General features: G+C 41.2%; 2 protein-coding genes across 4 annotated transcripts in view; both read left to right on the forward strand.

The window, feature by feature from the left end:
• LOC145462605 (ankyrin repeat domain-containing protein 66-like) overlaps positions 1 to 10,713 on the forward strand; it is a 14,983-nt gene extending 4,270 nt beyond the window's left edge. Inside the window, exons 1-3 of one of the 3 annotated variants that reach the window (XM_081446172.1) lie at positions 601 to 1,781; positions 3,509 to 3,737; positions 4,276 to 10,713. In XM_081446172.1, coding sequence (XP_081302298.1) covers positions 1,583 to 1,781; positions 3,509 to 3,737; positions 4,276 to 4,411 — 564 coding nt within the window. In that variant the 5' untranslated portion in view covers positions 601 to 1,582 and the 3' untranslated portion in view covers positions 4,412 to 10,713. Of the gene's footprint in view, positions 1 to 600; positions 1,782 to 3,508; positions 3,738 to 4,275 lie in introns of those variants that run through there. The other 2 variants (XM_081446174.1, XM_081446173.1) reach the window with 2 other exon arrangements.
• A 144-nt stretch (positions 10,714 to 10,857) lies between these two features.
• Positions 10,858 to 20,851, forward strand: LOC145462604 (cytochrome P450 1A1-like). Its single transcript, XM_081446171.1, has 2 exons — positions 10,858 to 15,384; positions 16,840 to 20,851. Exon 1 carries the CDS (start codon positions 11,215 to 11,217, stop codon positions 12,772 to 12,774), a length of 1,560 nt encoding a protein of 519 aa, XP_081302297.1. The 5' UTR covers positions 10,858 to 11,214; the 3' UTR covers positions 12,775 to 15,384; positions 16,840 to 20,851.
• Positions 20,852 to 23,809: the final 2,958 nt, after the last annotated feature.

Below are 23,809 nucleotides of genomic sequence, written 5' to 3' on the forward strand. Positions count from 1 at the left end.
GAGAATTTGTCATTCTTTGTAATTTAAGTGATTTTTAGTCCATTGTGTCTGCTTTGTTCCCAGGCTCCATCAAATTCACGCATTTGAATAGAACAGCGCTCGACCCACGTGTTTCACACCTGGGGACGAGATATTCATGATTTGCTTAGCCTGTATAGGCTTCTCTTCCCATCCCCTCAGTCCACCCCTCTCCATTTGTTACTATAGTTGAACCCCGTTAATACGGTCACCGACGTGCCATGAAAATTTGGCTGTATTAATGGGGCAGGGTCAAATTTCATGACTGATCTAGATTCAGTGACATCTTAAAAGATATATCACAATTCCACTTCTAAACAGATGTAAAGGATGACGGATTATACATGTTGGGATTTCAGAATGTTGCCGTTGGCCGTATATATTAACAAGGTGGCCTCATTAATGGAGTTTTCTTATAAGTAACTCTATCGGCGTTTCACCGGACAAACAAGTAGCCGTAATAACGAGGTGACCATAAGACGGAGTTCCACTCTATATATACCTCTTACTAACCGAATTCCAGGTCCGTACTTTAAGTTACGGACCGATCGCGAGTTTTTTCCCCTTCGATTTATGGCCAAAGCGCGCGGGCCATAAATCGACGGGGAAAAAGGAGGATCCGTAACTTACAGTACGGACCGAGAGGACGAGGTTAGTAAGGTATTAATTATATCTTCGATGTGCGTCTGACGAGTTCGGGAACGATCAGTCTATTCACGCGAAACGACTTCAAATTTCTGAAGAACGTCGAAAACAAAACGAGTCAATTTGAAATCGTTTTTAAGTTGTTAGCACATTTTAGAAAAACAATTTTAAGTAAAAGAAAGTTTTAAACTTTTACTTGCTATAAAAGTTGAGAACACTTGGTGATAAATCACGAAACATTATGGCAACAAAAACAGCTTTAAATTTTAGCGGGCCGTACAGTAGAGTACGGCTCGCTAAATTGACCAATCACAGCGCGCGTAATAACTGAGAGATATAATAAAAGTCAAGATTACTTCGCATCAACGATATTATGATGAAAGACTGAAAGCTGCTCCAAGTAGCGTTAACCGTTTCGCTCGATATCACACTCTAGTCCACACTTTGCCTTCTTGCGGAGTCTCAAATTAGCTCGAGGAAGACAGAAAAAACATTCGAAGACTTTACAATTCGATTATTATCGATGAGGTTGACAGACGGTTTGACGTTTTAAAGCAGTGGGTTGTGTGAATTTCTTAAATCGTGGCGTTAAAATCTTTGTCTTGCTCTAATGGTTACGTTTTAGGATTGTACGTATATAAGAAAAGAATTCAAGCGAAAACTACTTAACCAATACAAGTTATTATGTATATTGTCCCTTGAGAGGTGTTCGCCACAATGAGCTACAGCTCCACTCTCGTTAAACAATACCAGCTCTCAAAAATCAAACAAAACTACCTGCACCCGAGACATGTTGGCCAAATAGATGTAAATTTAACTTGTTTACTCGCGAGTAGCGGTGACACTCGAAAACAAACTGAAATTGTGTAGATGAACAAATTATAGCTCCTTCGTCAGAGTCTTGTTCGTTTCGGTGGACATGACAAATCAAGATAAGCCGCCCGCTAAATCAATGTTTAGTAGCAGCCATGACCTGCTACTCCACGAGACTTGCGCGCTAGGAGATGACACAACGCTCGAAGAGCTGGGAAGTTTCATCAGAGGAGGAAAGATTGATGTTAATTCAAGAGATGAAGAGTGGGGAGACAGGGCAGCGATACATTGGGCAGCGCACAGAGGTAAACGAAATTGAACCCGGAAAATTCTTCAACACAATGAATATTTTGCTCTACCGAGAACTTGGACATACGTCAAGCCAGGGTTGTCACTGAGGTATAACGTTTCAGGGGTTGATTTTGTAGTGTGTGGCCAAATGCTTGTAACATGTTTTGGGTATTCCCGGCCGGTTTTTCAGAGTAATTGAAATCTTTGATTAATCGTCTTTTTGCCGCTCTACTGCAAAGCCTAAGTGAATCAAGTTACGCGTCTGACCCGTTATATTATTCCGGTGGTTTTAAACCGGCCTAAATTACCGAATTTCACGTACAAAACTTCGTCAATCCGAAGAATGTTCAAACATAGGCATCAACGATCTGGGCCGGGTTATTCGAAAGCCGGTTAACGCTAACCCATGATTAAAAGTTAACCGAAGTATTTATTTTTCTTGCATAAATTTTTTACTGCTTACATTTTGTGTAGTTTGAGCTTAGCCAAACTCAAAACTGAAGCACATACAGTATAAACATAAAACCTCACCGAAAAGTTACAAAACTCAAATTAAAATTCTCGCTAATCCTGGGTTAGCTTAATCGGGCTTTGAACAACCCGGCCCTGACGAGTAAATCCTGAAAGGAGTCTGATGCAATCGGAAACCGGTTGCGCAAATCTCACTCTTCGTTATTCTCCGAAGTTCTCCGATCACCCGTCGGTTTTGTTCGCATGGCTTTGTTATTGACATGTTGTACCGTCGAAAATAAGGAGTTCAAGAAAACCACGACGGCAACGGCAACGACAACGTCGCTAAACAAAAGGTTTAATGAGGAGAACAATGGCTGTGCATGTGCGTTATAATTCTTGGTACATTTCTTTGCCGTCCTCTGCAAAACAACAGGGACCTTACGCAAAACACGACGGCGACGGCAACGAGAACGTCACTAAACAAAAGGTTTAATGAGCAAAACAATGGCTGTGTACGTGCGTTATAATTCTTGGTACATTTCTTTGCCGTCCTCTGCAAAACAACAACGTGAAATGACCCAATTCTGCGTTTGGAGAACGTGACCATAACGGCTAATTTTTCATATTTCTATTTGGAATTGAACGCATTCGTAGCATATTCAGCAGGGGCAAGTTTTAATACCGACAGACACACTGGACAGTTCCAAATAAATGCGAAATTCCAAAGTAAAATAGAAACACATTTTTTACTAGGCGTCGTCCTCGCCGTCGCCGTCGTATATGCGTAAGGTCCCTAACAACGTGAAATGACCAAATTCTGCGTTGTCTGGAGAACGTGAACCACGACGGCTAATTTTTTCAATTTTATCTCGAATTTATCGATGTGTCCTAGATTCAGTTTCGTGATAGCTTTGACAGTAATAAACAAAGTAAATGACTTTAGGGTACCGCGAGATTCGCAGGTAAAATATAAAATCACTTTTTTAATCGACGATTTTAAGCTGCTACTTTCCGGTGATGGCTTTCGGAACTTAACGATGTTTTAAACTGCTGTGTATCTGTGTATCTTATCTTTCAAATGTTTTCTCACATGCATGGTAACTTTGTATGGGTGACATCTTCCAAACTCTCATGGTTGTTAAAAATTTACTTTGTTGGTTTAACTGGTCCAAACTATTGTAATCGGTCAGTAATGTATTCGAAACGAAACTGAATACGCACAAGTTAAACGAAAATTTTAGGGAAAAAATACTTTTAAATTTGACTTCTGTATATTTAATCCATTCAGGTCATGGGAAGTGTGTGAAGCTTCTCTTGGAATACGGCGCTGATCCTACCGCGCGCATGGTGGGAGGCTGGACACCAGCTCACTGCGCGGCGGAGACTGGGCGCTTGAATGTGCTCAAAGTTTTGGTTGATCACCAGGCCCCTGTTATTATCGCAGATAACTCTGGGGATACGCCAAAGAGAGTAGCTCAGATTTATGGACACACAGCTTGCGTTGAACTTCTGGAAAGGTAATCTGTCGTTGAATTGATTTTCATTTTTCGAGAACTGAAGAAGGCGGTTGTACAAGGGACCTATTGCAGCTTCGCTATTAATTTTAGGTAGCCTTCCTTGTAGGGTGATCGTTTTGATTTCAAGAGCGAAGGGATACATTGTTAAATTCCTATCCACTAAGGCAACTGGCGAATAATTGCAATTGCAAAACGCGCGAGTCTATTAAATATAGGAGCGTGGCGCGAGAGGATAGCTGCGAAGCTATTATCGCGCGTGGTTTAGAGCGAGCGGTCAGAGAGAATCAAACCTCGTGCGCTTGACTCTGAACTCTGAGCCGCGCCAATAGCTGATCGAGGAACTTGTGCCGCAACCCTTAACGTATCAGAGAGAGGCTAATATTCTCCTCAGCCAATCAGATGCGACAAACCTGGAACAAGTTTAGACAGTTTAAGCTTGTGTGGTCTCCATCTTTCAGTAGTCTTTCCCCACGAAAACGTAGTGTTGACCAGTGCCAAATTTGCATCTAATGTGTTGTTTTAAATTTTCTTTTCTTAGCGCCGAAGATTCATCAGTTCAAAAGCAACTTCTCATTCGGGACAAGTTTCGCTCTAATACAAGGAAGATCTCACGTATCGTGGCTGAGAAAGGCCTGGAAAGTTTTCAGGACAAAGTAGCAGATGTAACAAGCTGAGGGTTGGTGCTTCATTCGGTTTGTAAACTTTTCTCCTGGTTTCCAGCTAATGAGTGATCTGACCTGTAGCTAGACCATGTGGCAGTCATGGAGATCACGAGATTCAGAAAGTGCGTGAGGAACGCCTAAGTCACTCACGTGTTATGCGCGAAACACGCGCGTAGAGAGGAGACGACTTGCTTTGCCTTTCTCTCTTACACCAAATAACTGCTTAAGAGTGCTGCAGTTTCACTTGATTTTGCGTTAAAAAGAAGAGGTGGAGTATAACAATTAAGCAAACTAAGTTAAGCGAGGTCTGCTAACCATGACCAGTCACACAGGTCCAAGCAGTCTATATCAAATTTTCATAACTTGAATTCTTCAGGCTCTTTTTTTCGTGATGTTAGAAAAAGGATGGCATGGCCATGTCTCATTTTTAGTTCAACATCACTTCTCGGTCAGTCGATTTAGATATCTGTCCGGTCGATATATATCTTATTTGTAACCCTGTTGTCCAACTTTAGTCTATGGAATAAATTTTCGTTCTTGGTCTTGGTCGTAGTCTGTCTCCGGTCTTTTGTCACTGGTGTCGCTTAGCAAAATGACGTCTCTTCATTGCGCTACGCTGATCCTAATATGAACTGCAGGGTGCTAGTTAATTCTCCGAAGATATGTTATTGTGCCCGCGCTTCATCCCTTAATTAAACCAGACGATAACACAATAAGCTGTGATTGATTTAGAAATATAATTGGATGAGAAAACTCCGTGGTGACTACCACAGCCAAGGCCAAGGCCAAGCCCAATTTAGTGGTCAGAGTATTTTTTTTTTCTTACATCCAATTATTTCTCTCTTGGATAAGGATATACTTTTAGTTCCAACACATGTTACAAATTTTATTGGCCACGGGGTAGCTGCCGGTTTCGCCCCATGGCAAGTTCTCTCCCACCGAGTTCGCCCACACATCGACTCAACGACTCGTTAGTGGTGAGACTCCCTAGTGGTGGCGAGGTGACCGGTAACCGTTTGACTTTGTTGCTATGCGCACCCCGGCTGCAACAAGTAAACAATCATCATCTAAGCTTATCAAGTATACACGGACTGAAATGGTTCTTCGAGCAACTACGTAAATACGAACACAAATACGAACACAAAATTTTGGGGCGTACTCGAAATAGAAATTTTATAGTGGGGGCGAACTCGGTCGGGGCGAACTCGCCATGGGGCGAAACCGGTATCATGCGTGCATGGTGCCGTGTTTCTTCTAATTTGGGAGATAGTTGGATAGTTGCATCAATGGGATTAATCGTGAATGAATGAGATTTTTCGGAGCATCGTATCTCTTGTTCCCAGTTTAAATATATATTACTAGCTTAAAATACCTTTAATTCACTGTCCAGTTTTAGTATAAATCTTCTAGCGTCCTGTCACGAATGCCTTCCTCTTATTGGCTACGCTAAACACTATCTATTCTGCTGTAGATGTTGATCAGCCTAGCAGTTTGAGGTTGTTTTCAAAATGGCGGCTGCTTCTTTGCGTCTATGAAGAGGATTTAGTTACAGCTTTTTAACGACTAGTAGATTTTTATACAAATTTCGAGCTCATAATCTAATTGTTAAACATAACACTGCACATAGTTTCACGCACAGTCCAATTAACGGGTAATAGGACTACTGAGGCGGGAAGCTGTGTATATATAATGCGTTTTATGGAACCCAGTATAAGTAATGGTAATAGGACTGAGTGGAGTCCAATTCGGTCTGTAATCATGCGAGTGATAACAAAATCGGACGACCGCGCGGCGGAAGTTCGACTTGTTTATCACGAGTATGATCACAGACCGAATTGGACTCCACTCAGTCTTATCACCAATTAATCATAAAAAAAATTACAATTTCTGAGAAAAGAAGAATAGCCAAATTATGAAAGAAAGGGGAAATTTGCATTAAAAGACTGACAAAAGAGGCGTAAGTTGAAACCAAGGTTGTAATTGGTTGATTTAAACTACAACTTTGAATGTGATTGGCTTACTGAACTGTCCGATAACAAACTGTCCAATAACAAGCTGTCCGATAACAACTTGGCAAGTGAATTAGTGGAAAATAAGAGATTTTTTAAACCAATCACGATCGAGGAAATTGTAATTTTTATGATTAACAAGGTAAGTGTTATCACCTTATAACTCTTATCAAGACCTTGTTCATTCTATATCACAAAACACCAAATTACGTATTTTATTGCATTTTTCAAAGGAAGTCTTGATCAAACTTGAAATGTTGAGCTGTGAGAAAATCAATTTATGGAGCACACCGACTTGAGGAAGACTTGATTCTTTTATTCTTGATTATTGATCGTTTCTTTCTCTCATTTTTTTCTCTCATTTTCTCCTTCAAATATTCTTTAAATGCATCCTCCACAACTTCTATGCTTTTTTTTTTGTATTCAATCTAATTTTGTCGCAAAAAGACCGAAGTCATTATTTCATACTCAATCTTTTGCTCGCAAATAAGATATTTGACACCGGTGCGGCGTGGTATTCCTATAGTAACCGAAATCTCCAAAGGGTACTTTATCTATACATTTAGCCTCCCAGAAAAGAGATCAATAGAGAATACAATGTATGGTAATGAAAATAACCCGACGTTATCGCAAATTGTTGCAAAGTATATAAAAGTATCTCCATATTCTTTAGCTGAGAAAAAATGCTCGACATCTGCAAATGCATGCGTCATGCATCCGTCATGACGTCATAGATCTGTCAAACATGCGTCATGCTCACGTCATGTGTTCGTCAAGCTTGAGTCGTCCTCTCCATTTAGCTGCTGGCCTTGACCTTAGTAATTCTCGTATTATTTTCAACCTTTCTTGAGATAAAGATCGAACCTAAAACGTATTAGAGATAATTTCTCAAACTGGACATCGAATCAGTTATCATGTGAATGTTTCTTTCGTTCATGTTATGACGTCAAATCCCTATTTACTATGGTCCTGGGAGAGAGAGAAGGGGTGGGGGGTATTCCGCTTTCTGTTTTTGTGTGTGTGCACACGGTACTCTGTCGTAATATGGCTGAAAGAAGGCTACATAGAGATACTGGTTTCAAATTGTGTTTGTAAATCTTTGAGAATGCACTACATGGTGTTACGGCTTATCCAGAATTTCAACCTTTTCTAGGGAAAGATACTACCAGATCCCATTTACCGCGAAAGCCAACGTGTAGATCAATTTGTTTATACAGATCAGCATGGATCGGACGTTTAATTTTGAGGAGGACATTTAAAGAATTGATATGTAAAGTCAAAGTCCTGTCTCAGCTTTCATTATAGACTGAGCACTATAGCTATCAGCCCTATTTCAGAGTGCTTATCCTCTATTGAAACAGTAAATGGGCGCGTAAACATCTGCAGTACGGATGGAGGCAGAGTACAAGAGACAAATCCTGGTGGAAATAAACGAAGACTGTGCGACACTGTTGCCAATCAAAAGCTATCGCTTTCTGTCACTAAAATGGATTACATGCAAGTGAAATTAAAAAAATCTTTTGACCCCAGGGTTACATCACTGTTGTTCTTTTGACTGCGGAGGTTCGTCGCCAGACGGGTGCTGGAATCCCACCCTTCGCCACCCTGGTCAAAAGGTTAATTTTTCTTTGCGTTGTGTCGAGGTGGATTCCTTTTCCTTCCTCAGGGTTAGTGCTCGGAGAGGAATTTAGGATTATTTCCAGCAATCAAAATGTCTGGATGGAGAGAGTGTCTTGCCTATGAACATAACACATGACCAAAGCACGGTCCGTGCCAGGAATGCTTGATCCGGAGCCCATGCAGGAAGTACACCGTGACTAAACCAATATAGTTTAGTATTTTTTCCTGGGCCATGTGCACGCTTGAGCAACAATACTACCTACTCAGTAACTGTTAGCCAATGTATAATAATCGAGACGCAATTAGCCCAAACAAATTGAATTCTGTTTTCGTCAAGGAGATCTGATGTAACGTGCTCACACCGACAAGTGCGCACGTGCGTTGTCAGTGGGGACCGAACCTGCAGTTTTAATACCGCAGGTCTAATAGAGCTCTAATACCGGTCTATGATGAACAGAAGGGTGAGGCCTAATAGTTAGCACGCTGGACTCTGAATCGAGCTGTCCGTGTTCGAACCCTGGCCGGAGACATTTCATTCTCACAGTTCCTCTCTCCACCCAGGTGTATAAATGGGTGCTGGGGAATTTAATGCTGGGCGTAACCCTGCGATGGACTAGCATCCCATCCAGGGGGGAGTAGAGCTGTGCCTAGTCGCTTCATGCCAGAGAAACCGGTATTAGCTTCGACCGTATGGACCACTTGGCCCGATGCAGTGACAACGTATGAATAAAAATAAGCATTCTGATTGGTTCCCTGAGCACCCCAAAAATCCATCTGACGTACCTAACTTAATTTGTCACTCACCTTTGCCCAGAATAGAGCTGTGTTTATTTATTGGCGTAGTTAAAAAGAGCCATTATCAAACAAACTTTATTTAATATATTAGCTTCTTCGGTTCGTATTTAGGAATATTGGCCTCGTCTACGATGGAACACGACTTCGGCATCGTCCATAAACCTGAGAAAAAAAGAGTGAGACCAATATTTCTTACGTACTACGTACGGTCTTGTCAGTAAAAACAAATCCACTACAGCTTTCTGCGCCACAATGGTTTCTTATGCAAAGATTGCCAATGGATATGACTGCTTCATACTCATAGTACGAAATAGTGCTGTGGCCGATTAACGTGCATGTGCTTTCCAATGGAGCAGTTTTGACAATTGAAACTTTAGTCATGCATCCAGAATTGTATCTATCGTGTAACTCGTATAAAGTGTTTAACTGGTCCTTGACCCGGCGGCGCGTTTGAAGTTTCTTACTGGGGGTCGACGGGTTTCCGTGAGTTTTTCCTATTATGAGACGAATTTATTCTATACTGACGTACTTGTTCAACTTGTCAATCTTTTGTTATTTCTAGATGCTCGATTCCACCTGCATGATGTCGTTTGCTTTCGTTTAAGATTAGGTCAACAAAAACACTAATTTAGGCCGTCGAGAGGAAGATGTTTGTAGACAAATGAAGGTAGTCACAATTGTTTCTCTGGCCTTAGGCTGGAATTACTGCTCTGCAAGATTGTTGCTCGATGCTGTAGCATCTGCATACATTAAGCGAAAGCTCAATGTTGTATATGTGAGACATGTTACATTGGGAGCAATTTCTTATGTAACGAAAAAGGATGGTGCGAATGTTTTTCGTGTTTTGAATGCTGTGTACGGCAACGATGAGATTTAATCAGTGTTTATTACGTCTCGGTCGCTACGATTGGCTTCGGCTGAACGCCTATTCAAACACTGGTACGGAACTTTCAGTACCTTTTTGCGCGCAAACACTTGTGTCTTTTAATGAAAGAGTGCGCACGCGGCAGGGACGCTTTCTATAGCTTAGCTTGTAATCGTAAAATTGATTCACATCCCTAAGCCAATAATGCCATTTAGAACGTGTTATCGACAAATGAGGTAAAATTCAATACCGGTAAAGATCCGCATCCATAATTCCTGAACGCTGTGAAAAGGTCATTGTGATACTCTGAGCAAAGTAGGCACGCAAGGGTGTAGAGGTAAATGGCCTGTTCGCGCGAACTCGATTTAAACAACCCGACAGAGCGTACACAAACAGTTACATGCATTTAATGGTTTAAAACCGCAACATAATCGTAGTAGCGATACGCCACTCCTTTTGGTTCATGGTACTTTGATTGTCTATCAATCATTTCCCACCGACGCTAAATGACTCAATCGATTTTTGGAAATATTGGAATGGACTCTACGGACTCGTTGTAACTAGACCCTAAGCTGTCAGATGTTAACAAGTTGACCGAGCTAAAATAAATCGATCAGATCAGTTCATTCCGCATATTTTAACCGCATTATGGAATAGGGAATTACTTGCTGAACGATTAAAGAATTTAGGCGACACCGAAATGACAGCGCTATTGTCTGACCCGGCATCAGCTTAGACGGAAGAGCTCTCTTCCTTGAGAACAGTTCGCTGTCGGAAGATGCGTCGTTGTAAGGACATTTCAAGGATAAAATAAGGACTTGAGTCTTTTTCTTGTTCGGTTAAGAACGGCTGAAGGAGCAGGTAATCCCGCTTTTCTATTAAAATCGACTATTGTAATGTAAACACCGAAAAATCGGCTTTGATGATTGTGTCATAAGCCATTCTGTTTTAAACTTGAGATATCAATTTCTACTGATTACCCCAGCATTTCATTAAAAACTAAAAGCATATTTTCATTGACGAAACACTTTTTTCTCTCTATTAATCTTCACCTGTGTATTTGGCAGTTTATTGAATATTGTACAGAGAATTACGACTTTGATCTCATTTGAGAAAGAAAGTCTTCCGTCGCACGTTCAGTAACGTGCCTTATCTGATCCGGTGTTCCGATACTTGTTCCTGTTTTCTCGTATGTGACCGATCAGACAGCTTTTTGACCCGTGCTGAAAAAACATAATAGTCCGGATTCTGTTTGTCAAAATCATTGAAGCGAGTCAACCTTGAACCCAACGTGCAAAACAAAGACTGAACAAGCATCAGGTTTGTTTGTCCGTCACCTCCCACTGAATCAGCTCACAGGCAACTATAAAACGGCTTACGTGCCCACAACCAGAACCTCTCAAGCACTGCTTGGAGCGTGCAACACCTCAGTCAATATTCCGTATAAATAAAGAGTTGTGGGAGACGACCTTGGACAATCTGATCGTTTTCAGAGAGTTCTGAAGAGCCTATATTGAATTGTCAACATGTATGGGGCTTACGTCGTAGACGCCTTTGCGGAACATTCCGTTTTGATCATTGCCCTTGCTCTCGTGGTTCTTTTGCTGTTTTCAAGAAATGCCACTCCGTCAGACACGAGAAAGCCTCCTGGGCCATGGAGTGTTCCCGTTATTGGGAATATATTTCTCTTCGGTTCAGCTCCTCACAAGAACGTCACAAAGCTCGCCGAACAATACGGAAGAGTGTTTTCCATGAGGCTTGGAAGTCGAGAAGTCGTCATTCTTAATGATATCGACACCGTGAAAGAGGCCCTGCTTAGGAATGGATCCGACTTCTCATCTCGACCACCTTTGCACAGTTTCATCTCTTCTAGCCGGGGTGATAGAACAGTTGCGTGGCCCGTGTTTGGTCCAAAATACTTCAAGAACAAGCGAGCGACGGAACTGGCCATGCGAGCCATTCTTGACAATGCCAAGCACTTCTCAAAAATAGTCCTCAGAGAGACACACGTGTTAATCAAGAGCTTCCTAAATTCGGAAGAGAGCCATTTCGATCCCACTCATCTGCTAAAACTCATGGTCTGCAGTCTGCAGTTTAGTTTGTTTTTCGGAGACAAGCTGCGACACGCTTGTGCCAAGAAGGCCCAGTTAATGATGGACGGTTCAACTGATTTCATTGAAAGCAGTGCAGTGGGAAATAGCGTAGATTTTATGCCGTGGATGAAGGTGGTATTCAAGAAACAAGTGCAAAAACTTGACAAATCTGTTGCCGAACTTACAGACTATGTCAAGAAAGTTTACTTCATGATCAAGAATGATTCTGAGGTGAACACCTTGGACGACTCATCTTCCAGGCGGGTAATTACTTTTAACGAGGCACTGGATAAGGCGGTGAAAGATAAAGCGGCATTAAATTTCGGAAACGAACAATTTCAAGAAGACCCAGCGAGTGCAGACTCAAACCACTTTGACGACGAAACTTTGATTAACATAACAGCTGATTGTTTCGGCGGGGGATACGAAAAATTATCCACCGCCCTTCGGTGGGCCGTGGCGTACCTTGTGTCGCACCGGGATGTGCAAGCCAACCTGCGGAGAGAAATAGAACGTGTGAAAGGAGATTCGCCGCTGTCTCTCGACGATAGGAACAAACTTCCACTGTTGGAAGCCACTGTTCTTGAAGTATTACGAATGAGCAGCTTCCTGCCATTTGCCTTACCCCACTGCACAACCCGAGATACCAGCGTAGCTGGTTACCTACTGCCCAAAGGAACCATCGTGTTTGTAAACCTATGGGCTTGTTCTCGAGATCCTCAGTATTTTGACGAGCCTTACAAATTCAATCCATATCGTTTCATGGATGAAAACAGACAGAACGTTTTAAGGTCACCGTGTTTTCTGGCGTTTTCTGCAGGAGACAGAAAATGTCCCGGAGAGGGCTTTGCCAAATCGGTCATATTCCTGGTGATTGGCACATTGGTGCAGCACCTCAAGCTTCGCAATGGAACCGAGGACCCGATTGAAGACAAGTTCGGTCTGACTGTTCGACCTAAGCCGTATTCGATCCATGTCGATGCTGTGCGGTGAACTTGGAGTTTGCAATGCATCAACACTGACACAGGCTGGCAAACGCCGATACAAGTAAGAGTAGGGACTGGCATTTTTGTTCACGTTGTTCATTCGCAATGATGATTAACCAGTCAGCGACTGCTGCGTTAAAATGTTGTCATACATTGTACGCTTCTGTTTAAAGAACGTTAACAAGATTGAGAAACTGAGATAGAGATTGCTGAGTCATTGTTTTGAGGCCTAGTTTGAGCTATGAAGCATGCATGACCAAGTTTGATATGAAACTTCTATATCCAGTGACACATAAGTGATAGGTACAAGGAATGTTTCCTTGTTTCAGTAGATTTTCCATGACTATTCTATTCTCAGTGACACGTTTTATAGTTCATAGTCTGCTTGCATATTTCTTACTCAACGATCTGCACCCTTAGTGCAGTAATGTAACACGAGGTGATTTTTGTTTGTATAAGCGAATCAATTAATTTTCCCAGGGGTGTTCGTAGCAGTATATGTCACGCCATCAGTGCTGCCCGTTATATCTATACAGCACAGTGCTGCACCTTGTCGTAGTTTTTTCAAGCTGAATTTTATCGTGAAAGAATTGCTGCATTGCATCGGACTTTCATTTTAAATATCACAGAAGCACGATCTAAGTCTTCATTCATTTAGTTGCCGTGAGATGATTTACAAGTGCTTGACTAACTGGGACGACACAGCTTATAATATGCTAAGCGAAGATAACCTTAACGAAATTGAAACTTTGGCGAGAAAAAAAAAAAAGAAAAAAACTTTCAACCTAAGAAACGTTATTGCCAAACGCAGAAGTGCTTTTTTAAGCTGACCACTGTACGGGATGTGAAACTTGTGGTAACGTTTGCTACTGAAGTGTGCTTCTAAGAAAAAAGGCACGATATAATATATCTATCACAAATGGTATCGAATTCAATGACAATCAGTTACAATCTTCAAATATTTAATAAAACAAATGAGGGCATGAAGCTGGACTGTGACTTTTTTTCATAGCAAGCCATTGCAGGTCTGTTCTTGACTATCTCTTGGAAATCTTGCACGTCAGTCGAAAGTGGGTTTATGCACGTAAATCGAATGACCTATTTTTCCCGAACTTTTATCTGCAGGATGCGAGGTAAGGTAATATGAAAATTCTAGATGAAACTTGCAAGGGCATCGTTGTGTACGCGAGATCGTGTTGTGTGGGGTCTCTGCTGTGTCGCAGACGGTATGTTTTCGTGATGATGCCGGTCTCGAACTCCAGCTTTTAAACCACCTAACTGGAATGAGGAGCAATCTCAGTTAATAGCTCTACGCCTGGTTTAGTAACCTTTATCATAATATTTCTTAACCGCTCACGAACATTCCGTTTTCCAAACTCCAGACTGAAATGCCGCGATCAGGTCGTTTGGCATAAAATCCCAGACAATTTTGCAAGTGGTAACGTGTTTGACACTGTCGACTATATATTTTGATTTTCGCAATATACAGTGTGTAGCCCAATCAACACCCAATTAAGTAAAAAGCCTAAGAAAAGCTAGTCTTTCAAGAACCAGCACAGCGTGTAAGGACGTCGGGGCAGATTTGAAGAATTGATTCTTTAGCATATCACTTTATGGGGCGCTGTTTTTCTTTCACGCCTGATGGTTTAAGCCCTTTGTATTAAGAAGAGTATTCAGTTTCTCGACATAACATCAATACATGACTAAGCACATACAACATTTGCGTCATGAGACTTGAGTCAGAAAAGAATTTTTTAGATAAACAAATAAATTGTATCCTATCTAGTGCTTAATTAAAGACTTGCAATGAAAATGCATATGTAAGTTGATTAAGTTTTCAGCATAGACATAAAATGCGCACAACTGAATTGAGGGAATAATCATCCAACGACTAATTTAATTCCGTTTATAGGTGACAGCAGAAGTTTCTTCGAATTTTTCATTTTTGCATACGTGTCTGCACTTAGGCTGCTAAAGCTCTTGATTTTGAACACATTTTTAGCAATGTCAAAGATTGAATACATACATACTTTATTTCTTTGGAAGAAACGAATATTTGTGCTATCGTTTTGATGCTGTTGCATTGAGCCAAAACTTTTCAATTTATTGCGCTCGAGTTTCTCTAGACTTCTTCATCTGAACGAAAGTTGAGTTCAGTGGTTCTCGGAATTTGTCGGCGCAGCCCTTTCTACACTAGAGCCGTTTGCTCAAACGCAATGTAGTTTATACTGATTCCAACATATAGCGATGTATTCGACTAGAAAAAAGGTAGTTTGAAGTCTTCGTCCATTGCTTCTAATGTTACCCATCAAATAAAGCAGATAAACATTATCTCATATTTAGAAGAGGGGGATTGTGATGAGTTTAGAGCTTTGCGGCAAGACCACGTGTGTGCAACCTTAGAAGTTGTTTGTTATTTCGCCATGAATCTACCGTGACGGTCAAGGGCAACTTTCAATTATTGTGAAATAATTGGATAAACAGCAGTAGGAATTATAAGCTATTCTTCCAAGAGAGCCAGAAAGACGAGGAAAAAATATTAGAATTCGATAAAACCCGCTGGAGTTAATTCAATCACTGCAGTTCGCCATGGGCGATATGGAACCATGGCATTTGGGTAGGTGGGCCATTTTTAGCATTCCTGAAAGACGAATCATCTAGTGAAACTTCAGGTCCAAAGGAAGTCATCTTAGATGCGTTTTCCGCCTTCTACAAAGTGAAAGAAGCATGAGGAGCATTTTGGCAGTCCTGAACTTTGACTAAGTAATGACTCACTAGCATCTCTGATAGCAGATTGGGACCAGAAGATTACATTGATTTCGATCTCTGCAGATTCCATAAAAGGCTCAGTTGGGTCTATTCACAGTACTTTGGGCAATTCTTAAAAACCTCAGTCTACCAATTTATCTTTATCGTAAAAAAATGCATGCGAGAGAAAACAAAGTAATGACATTTTGATTTAATTTGATTCTGGATTGTTCACGTCATGCTAGTTCAGGCGATTTATTTACTGACTTGTCAACCGACAAAGAGGGTAAGCTACGTCAGACAGTCGAGTTCTGATAAATTTGGCCTTGGCCTTGATATTAGCATTCAAAAACAATTAAAATGTGTCCTCCAGGGTTTTCCGTTCTTTCTTTGAAAAACTATATTGTTCCTTTAGTTTTTTTAGTCAGCCAAACAGGAAACCGGCGCTTTCTTTTGTCCCGTTATTAATTTTGATAATACAACTTTAGGCACTTGACTGCATCCGTTCGATAATTATTTGAAACAAACAGTAAAGCTTTCACGTCATGTCTCTGTTATTGGAAACTGAGAATTGGCAACTAGAAGCTGGTCACTTGAGACCAGGTATGAGAGTCTCATCGGTGTTCGTGAAGGAGACGAGCTTATGTCAGAAGCAGCCTATCCAGAAAGTTTCTTAGATCTTCTTGACCTAGAGCAGGCTGCAGTTTTCAATTAACCTTGCATTCCTTACTTAAGCAGGAGGTAAAAGTAACATGGTTGGAACTTCTTGCGGAATTTGCTAACTCGCTAGATGTTGTGGGAAAAAATGTCAGAGTAATAAGAAAAAAACTGGATGTTTAGTTCGTTCATAGTCCATCTAGCCAGATGCCCACATTGTTGTTTCAGTGACGATACAAAGGTTGCGTTTTTTTTCGTTACCTGAATGGCATAAATGCGACAGTAGCCATAATATAAAAGAAGTCCCGTTGTGAGAAGTCTACTTGATTAAATTGCAATATTGTCCAATATTTAAATAATATCAGCACCCTTCTTCTTGGAGTTCAAATTTCTCTTTTGGCAGCCAAGGATTGCTGCGTATGTTTATTTGCTGTTGCAGTTTATTAGATCGTATCTAAAGTGTTCTAAATCTGATGGATTGCAGATTCCGCATGTTGCACGCGCTCGTTGTAGCTCCAGTTGAGAGCAAAGAATTTTAAACCATGTAGTTCAGAGGTTTCTAGAAAATAGTCAATGGGTCTAGCAAAGAATTTGCATTCTTATTTTTAGCCCCTTGTGGACCGTCACGATCAATATTATTCTTTTACATTAACCACTACCGTTTCAGCTTAAAGGGATGCATGCACAGTTCACAAGATTACGATGACATTGGCCTTGGATGAACAATTCTTGACGGAGCTCCGCCCTTATCGGCGTGGGAGAGTGACAACTAGAGCGGAAGATTATTGACTGAAACTCTCAACTTTACCTTTCATCATCTACCATCTTAAACTTGTGTTAACGGTGCGCCGTTGAATCAAATCCTAACTGAACAAGCAGTAGAACATTTGCCTCCGTATGTTCGCTTTAGAGGCCCATTGCTAGAGGATGGTTTTGGTTAAATGGGTGATTTGCACGTATAATAATTACTACTTACGAGTATTGTAATTAGTTAAATTACGTAACATTGCAGATTGACAAGTTGAGGTGTTTAGTCTCGACTTATGGATTTGGCCTGTGGAGGTGAACTTTACTTTTCTCCCCTGCCTAGTCTACTACATACAAAGGCTCATTGTCATGGTTCACGACAACCAACCAGGTTGAATGAAACAAAACAGGCTACATATGTACGAAAGATAGTTGGGTTTTTTTTCCACGTGTATAACGGAAATACATAATGTGTTTCATGTAATTCTTATGTATGCTTGGTGGAATTCGCTTCAAGAAGGAAGGATCTAGAACTTAGGGCCTTATTGATTAGAGAGAGACCTCAAAGAAAAGAGACCTGACAAATTAAAGTCGGGTCGATTATTTTCTACACAAACAACGTATTAGGGATGATTTTTTCTTAAGATGACGATCTAATCTCTATGATATAAACTTGCCTTTATGAACAAGAATGCTTTTTTCCCTTCTGTTATCATTGAGGCCCAATCTATGTACCCTAGACAACCCTACCCCGAGGTACAATGAGTGAGTTGGCTTTTCATTGTTTCGTTTAAGAAGTCAGCGAACCCTTTATATGACTTTCCTTTTGAGCTGTCAGTGTCTTGGAAGCCGAGACAACTCATCTAGGGAGATAGGGTTGTTCTGGCGGGCGGGACCACTTTCTGAGTGCCATTATAATGCCCAAATTTTCGGTTTTAACTAATGAATTAAAAGAAAAAAAATGGTCTGGGTAAAGCCCACCGTGATTGAATGAGCGGAGGAAACTCAAAGAAACAGGTAAAATATCTAATAGGGGTTGTAAATAATCACCAAGGGTCAACCCTGATATTGACCACGTTCTTCCTATGTAAACGCTAATAGAGATGCATTCGAGAGGAAGGTTGTCTCGGGTACCTGAAACCACCTTTTCCTTTTATTAGTCCTTTAGAGTCATTCCCCTTCGAGACTGTCTTTTCTTTTTTCTTTCAATCTGTATAGTATCGAGTTGAGTTTCGTGACTGTTGAAATGCCTCCATCCTTATCCGCATAACCAACTAATCTCCATTTAGAACGTGCTAATAGAATCAGTTGGCCGAGAGTGAACTTTACACGAGGTCTTTATTCTCTTAATAGGGCCTTCAGGGTCGTAAAGACTGACTTCTTTCTTTGTTTGATCCTTTTTCGTGACTGATTAATCTTTCGTCGTTAATTGGATAACTGAATTATCTCCTTGTAGAACGTGCTAATTAAATGACCAAAGGTGAACTCAGGCGCCAAGGAGATGATTTGAGCCTCTGTTCTTCTTCACTTTTAAGCACGATGTTTTCATTTTGACCAGTAAATGTCAAAACTCCTAAACTAACAAATAACTGTTTGCAGTAGACCAGAGGGTGTGGTTCCTTAATCTAAAATACGGTTTTAGATTTGCTCCTTTGGTCTGAGATTATTTGTGATTAGGAGAGTGAAAATATTTGACTGAGTCAGGTCTGAAGTGGTGTGCTACATATTTCTAAAGTCAGGTCTGAGAAACAGTGAATACATGTGTGAAAAATCAACGAAATTTGTTGAGGATCTACTAAGATCTTGAGTACATCGGGGAAATCATGTATTGTCTTGTGAAATAACGGAGGAAGGACCACCCACCATCTCTACGACACCTTTAGCCCGGTTTTGTAGATGATTTTTGCAAGGGATTTGCTTTAAGGTGTAACATAAACAGGCGTGATGACTGATGACGACTAACAGGGCAAAAAATCTTTAAGCGTCTTGGTTTATGCTATGCACCTTTTGCGCTGGGCTCTTAAGTTGTCGATATGCACGCTCGCGTTATTGACTAGATCGCGCGGATTTACTGACTTATAATGTTATATTGAATGGTGGTTTAACTCTCAAAAAGCACCCCTGAAGCTCCAAAGATTGCTAGGTTAGTGCCAAGTACACATAATAAAATCAAGCCACTTAGCTCACGAGACACAAAGGAAAATAAGAATAATCGAGTTGGTCGCACAAATGAGAGTTAGGTCAAGATCGCACGATCAGTTGCATGTTTGGACTGACACGAACTCAATATCCAGACAGCAACGCCATTAACTGGAGAACACGGCCATAAGCTCGAGCCAGCTTGACAAAGAAACGCTTATTATCTGTTCCTTAGACAATTTCCCAGGTCGTTCTTTCACCCTCGCACCGCTCTACCAACGCGCTCGTACAGTTCTCAGCGAGGCCAGCGCTGTGGAAACATTACGTAACAAACGTCATTGCGTTTTCTCAGAAAGTGTGTGCGTGCAACGTTTACGTGCACCTTAGCTATGTATAGATAAGGCTCTCCGTCGGTGAGTCGTGTATTCACTTCCTTTACTCTAGAGACTGTCTCTAACCGTAATCAATGTCGTTGTATGCTTAACCCAGATACGGAAACGTCTCTCATTCCTGGAATCTTGTCCAACTGATTACCGATATGCGCAGATACTGTTAGATGTTTGAGTGGTACATGACAAAGCCGGAACCTGGGATAATATCAGACAACAATTAGTACGCGGTCTTTACATTATATTGTTTCAGTAGTTATCATGCACCAGCCCCGCCCAGTATCGACACCAATCCGCTCTTACTCGTTTGCGAATTTCCAGAGGCTATTGCAACATATTTGTCTTGAAACGACGAAGAACTTCTCTTCAAAATGGCTTAAATTAATTATGTCAAATTCCATACACGCATGACTCTCGAATTGCCGAGTTCCTAAGTTAAATAAGCCAAAAAAGTCAGTCCTTGTAAAAGTCTTGGCTCCCTCACACCAGCAAACTTAAACGTTAGAGAGGTACAGATTTTCATAGATTATCCTATTAATTTCGCTGTAAATATCATGCAAATGAAAGTTACTTGAGGTGGCGCACTTTATTCACTTCAAGTACAAGGTTCTATTAACGGCTCTTAGTTTCCCTCGACTCGTACCCGCTCGCGCTCATGTCTTCCCTCTGGGGGCTCGACCAAGAGTATACAAGCTTACTGCTGTGCTCGTAATCTTCACCGCAGTAACTAGTAATCTAAGGACTTCCCCTTAAGGAGTAAGTGGGATCCTCCTTTACTGTCGACCGATAAATATGCTACTGAGAAATACTAAACCAGTTGACGCTGTTCTCTGAAATTCATATTCCCAGTGAGTATCTCGAGACACAAGCCCTAACGATACCGAAGCATTAAATGTTTTCATTCATCAGAAGAAAATTTAAAAACACGGTATTCAGTGCCGTTTGTTCCACCGCGATGGTGAAATTTCATTGTAAGACTGCAAAGGTGTAATAGGCAAATTCTGGCTCTACGTGATGTAAAATGTTTGATTACTAAATATTAGCTAAGCATTCAGGAGACGGATGTTTCATTCTCTGTGTGCGTGATTGGCGCGATTCCGAGACTTTTGGCTGGAGCAGGCAGCGGCGACTAGAACTTAGTACAAGAGCACTGGACGTTTTCAACGCGATCCGGTGGTCCCCTAGTTTTCAACTGACCCGGGTTGGAATTTTCTATTCTTTTACTGTTTCAAAACCGCAGGAAAGGTATTGTCAACAACCATGTATTATAGTGCAATGTCTCCCGGCCACAATCAAATCGGCCTGACCTTGGCCGCGCGTGTAAAAACTGTTGTTCGCATTTCCTGTTTCTAATATTAGCTTTCTAATTCCGCTCAAACCGTACGTGACGCCTTTAACATTTTTTGCGCGAGACCTTCCTTTCTTGAGGGTTTGATTATAGTTCCAATAACAATTTAAAATGTGAAAGTCAAGAGCCCAAGCGAAACAAAGTCAACAGTTGTTGGCTAATTGTTTTCTCTTTTATCTGTCATAATCAATTCCAAGATTTACGTTTTACAAAGGTTAAAAGGGTGCTTTTTGATGTTTTGACAATGCATAAAGTCTCGTGGTGTTTTCTAAGTTTTAAGTCATTTTATGAGGGCTATTTAGCCAGAACTAAAGTTGACGCTTATAATCTTACAATGTCTCATACTCATGGTTTTGGGCGCTGCAACAACCTGTCTTGTTACTGAAATACTTTCGTGCACCCTTCAAGACTCAAAGGTCAGAGAACATAGCGATTTTCTTACTTAATATGGTGTGAAAGATAAACAAAAATAATGCAGTTTTGATAATTCCAAAAGAGCATTAAAAGCTTCATAGTGGTCTCTAGTTTTTCGAGATGGGTTGATGCACCCCGGTTGTGCGATTTGCTCAATTCTGTCATGGTCATGATTCAATTTAAGTTTTCCCCGAGTGCGTGCCACCATTTATATTAAAGACAACTTGTTTTGTTGGTTTATCGCCTTGTAAAAGTGTCTACAGATTTCTAAATAAATCTCCTGTTATTTTCTGACACGAGATCAATGGGGTTTTCATTTGGGTGTGCTAGCGGCGTATTTTTGTCACGAACCTCTGTTGTTGTACACGCCTTGTTCTTGAGCACGTCTTCAGAGATAAAGAGAGTGCATTCGGTTTAAAGGTAAGCCACATGGTCCCATAAAATACACACACTGGTTTTGGTTTTCGGATGGACGTGCTTTTGAATTCAGAGTTTTCATTTTGAAATCAGTGGTTTATCATGTGTTTGCACTGGACACGCCCAATTTCACACCTTGTAACTGTAGATGTCCACTCGAGATAGACCCGAAGCGTGCACGATTTTCAACGAGAGAGCTTAAGCTGGTTTATAATCCCTTGTTTTTGTTGCCCGGGATCGATGGGGTTTTGGTCATGCCTTCGCCGTTTTACGAGTCGTTTTGTCTTAAATGCTTCTAGTCATATGCCTAAATTCACGTTTTGCAAGGCTAGTACGTGCTTGCGACTAGCTGGAGGGCCGATATTTGTTTGAAGAACGTCATTAATTGCACGCAACAGCAGTAAACAGCCTTAGGCGCCATCCACACTTAAGCCTCATCGCCTATCGTCCAAACAAACACGATAGAGCTCCATTTCTATCCAAAGTCCACTCTGGATAAGGCTTCCAGATGTATCGCTTTCTATAAAAAAAAAAAAGACCCGCGGTTTGGATCATTTCAGTTTGATAGTGCGATGGGCAAAAATTTAATGCATCAACGAAATCGAATGAACGAAAAAGCCTTATGAAAACGTCTTTGCTCATGGCTAAGATATCTAAAGATTTTTTCTTGTACGGATACGATTGGAGCCAGAAATTGAGCCGGACAAGATAAAGACAAAAGCTATTGAAAATTTGGATTACTAGAAACTGAGTTTGGTCGTCGCCTCTAGCTAGGGGTCCATTTAGACAATTTGGTGAAACTGTTCTTTTCTCCTCTAAGAACTCGTCCCTCTAAGAACTCGTCCTTCTTTATAATATGAATTTTCTCTTCAATTAGTGGGCTAAGTTTATTCGGCCTTTCCGCCCCTAAACGCTGATTAAAAGTTTCGGATTTTGTTCAATCAAAAAGTGTAGCAGGATATTTCTGTCCACATTACTAGTTCTTCTAGAACTTAAAAGTATGTGACTCTCGAAATGTGGAGCTGGTTGGAAAATGCGCGTGTGTAAAAAGGACGGCACACACTAAGGGACATGTCGCGGGGACGTGAAGCGGGGACAAGCTCCCTCCCCCCGGGGACAAGCCCTTTTCCGTGTACGCATAGTACATATATTGCGGGGACAGTACGTATGCTGGTGCACACGAAGAGGATATTGTTTTATTTTTATGTTGTGGCGGGGACAGTTTGCGAGAGCAGCGCCCACGATGCGACATCGAAAACTTGTTCCTGCGTCATGACGCACGGATTCGAACCAGCTGATTTGCGCGCATAATATTGCGGGGACAAAATTGTGTCCACAAGACAAAACTTTTTTCCTAAAACGCTCAACTTAGTCAACACTAGGAAGACTGTCGCTGCAGCATGTCCCCGCGACATGTCCCCGCTTCATATCCCTGCAACATATACCCGCAACACATCTCCTAGTGTCTGACTCGATTCAAAATTAGAATGGCCTCGGTGTCTTTTAATGAGACCCTGTTAGAGGTAAATTCCGACAAGCGACATGACTTTGAAACTGCGACATGAGAGCTATGAATTGGCGACGAACGACAGACTACTCCAGCGAAATAGAGAACGCGACACCAATGGCAAGATAGACCGACAACGAATTTGGGAACTGAGAATCCAGTGATTGTTTTAAACGTCTGAGTCGAAGTGAAGACGCATTTCCAGAGTTTTAAATGTGTTTTCCTCTCTCACGCGCGATGTCGACGGGTCGTGAAACACAGGCTTTCTTATAAATGCTAAAACGTCCACGTCGAATAAATCGAGTCCGTTATTGCTGAATATTTTTCTCACTCTCAGCTGAGTGAACAGTGCCGTAAAACGCCCAAAAATACGCTTAAGGGAAAAGGAAAGATATCTTCGACCGTCTGTTTCATATTTTTATTAGTGGGTCACCAGTAAAAAAATATCAAGTTGTATTATCAACAAATGGCATTATGGAAGGAAAAGAGAGACAAGGGAAAGCTGCCAAGGTCTTCTCGTCTTCAGCGGAAGATAAGGGTTACGCCAAATTCGAAGCCGGGAAGATTATAGATAGGAGAGATTATCTGATTGAGGCCGTTGAGATTTTGAGTTAAAGAACGGTTGTTAAACATAAACATGGTAAAAATAGTCATAGGTTCGATTGTACTTTAGATC

This window comes from Orbicella franksi, chromosome 12 (assembly GCF_964199315.1).
Source record: "Orbicella franksi chromosome 12, jaOrbFran1.1, whole genome shotgun sequence".
NCBI lineage: Eukaryota > Metazoa > Cnidaria > Anthozoa > Scleractinia > Merulinidae > Orbicella > Orbicella franksi.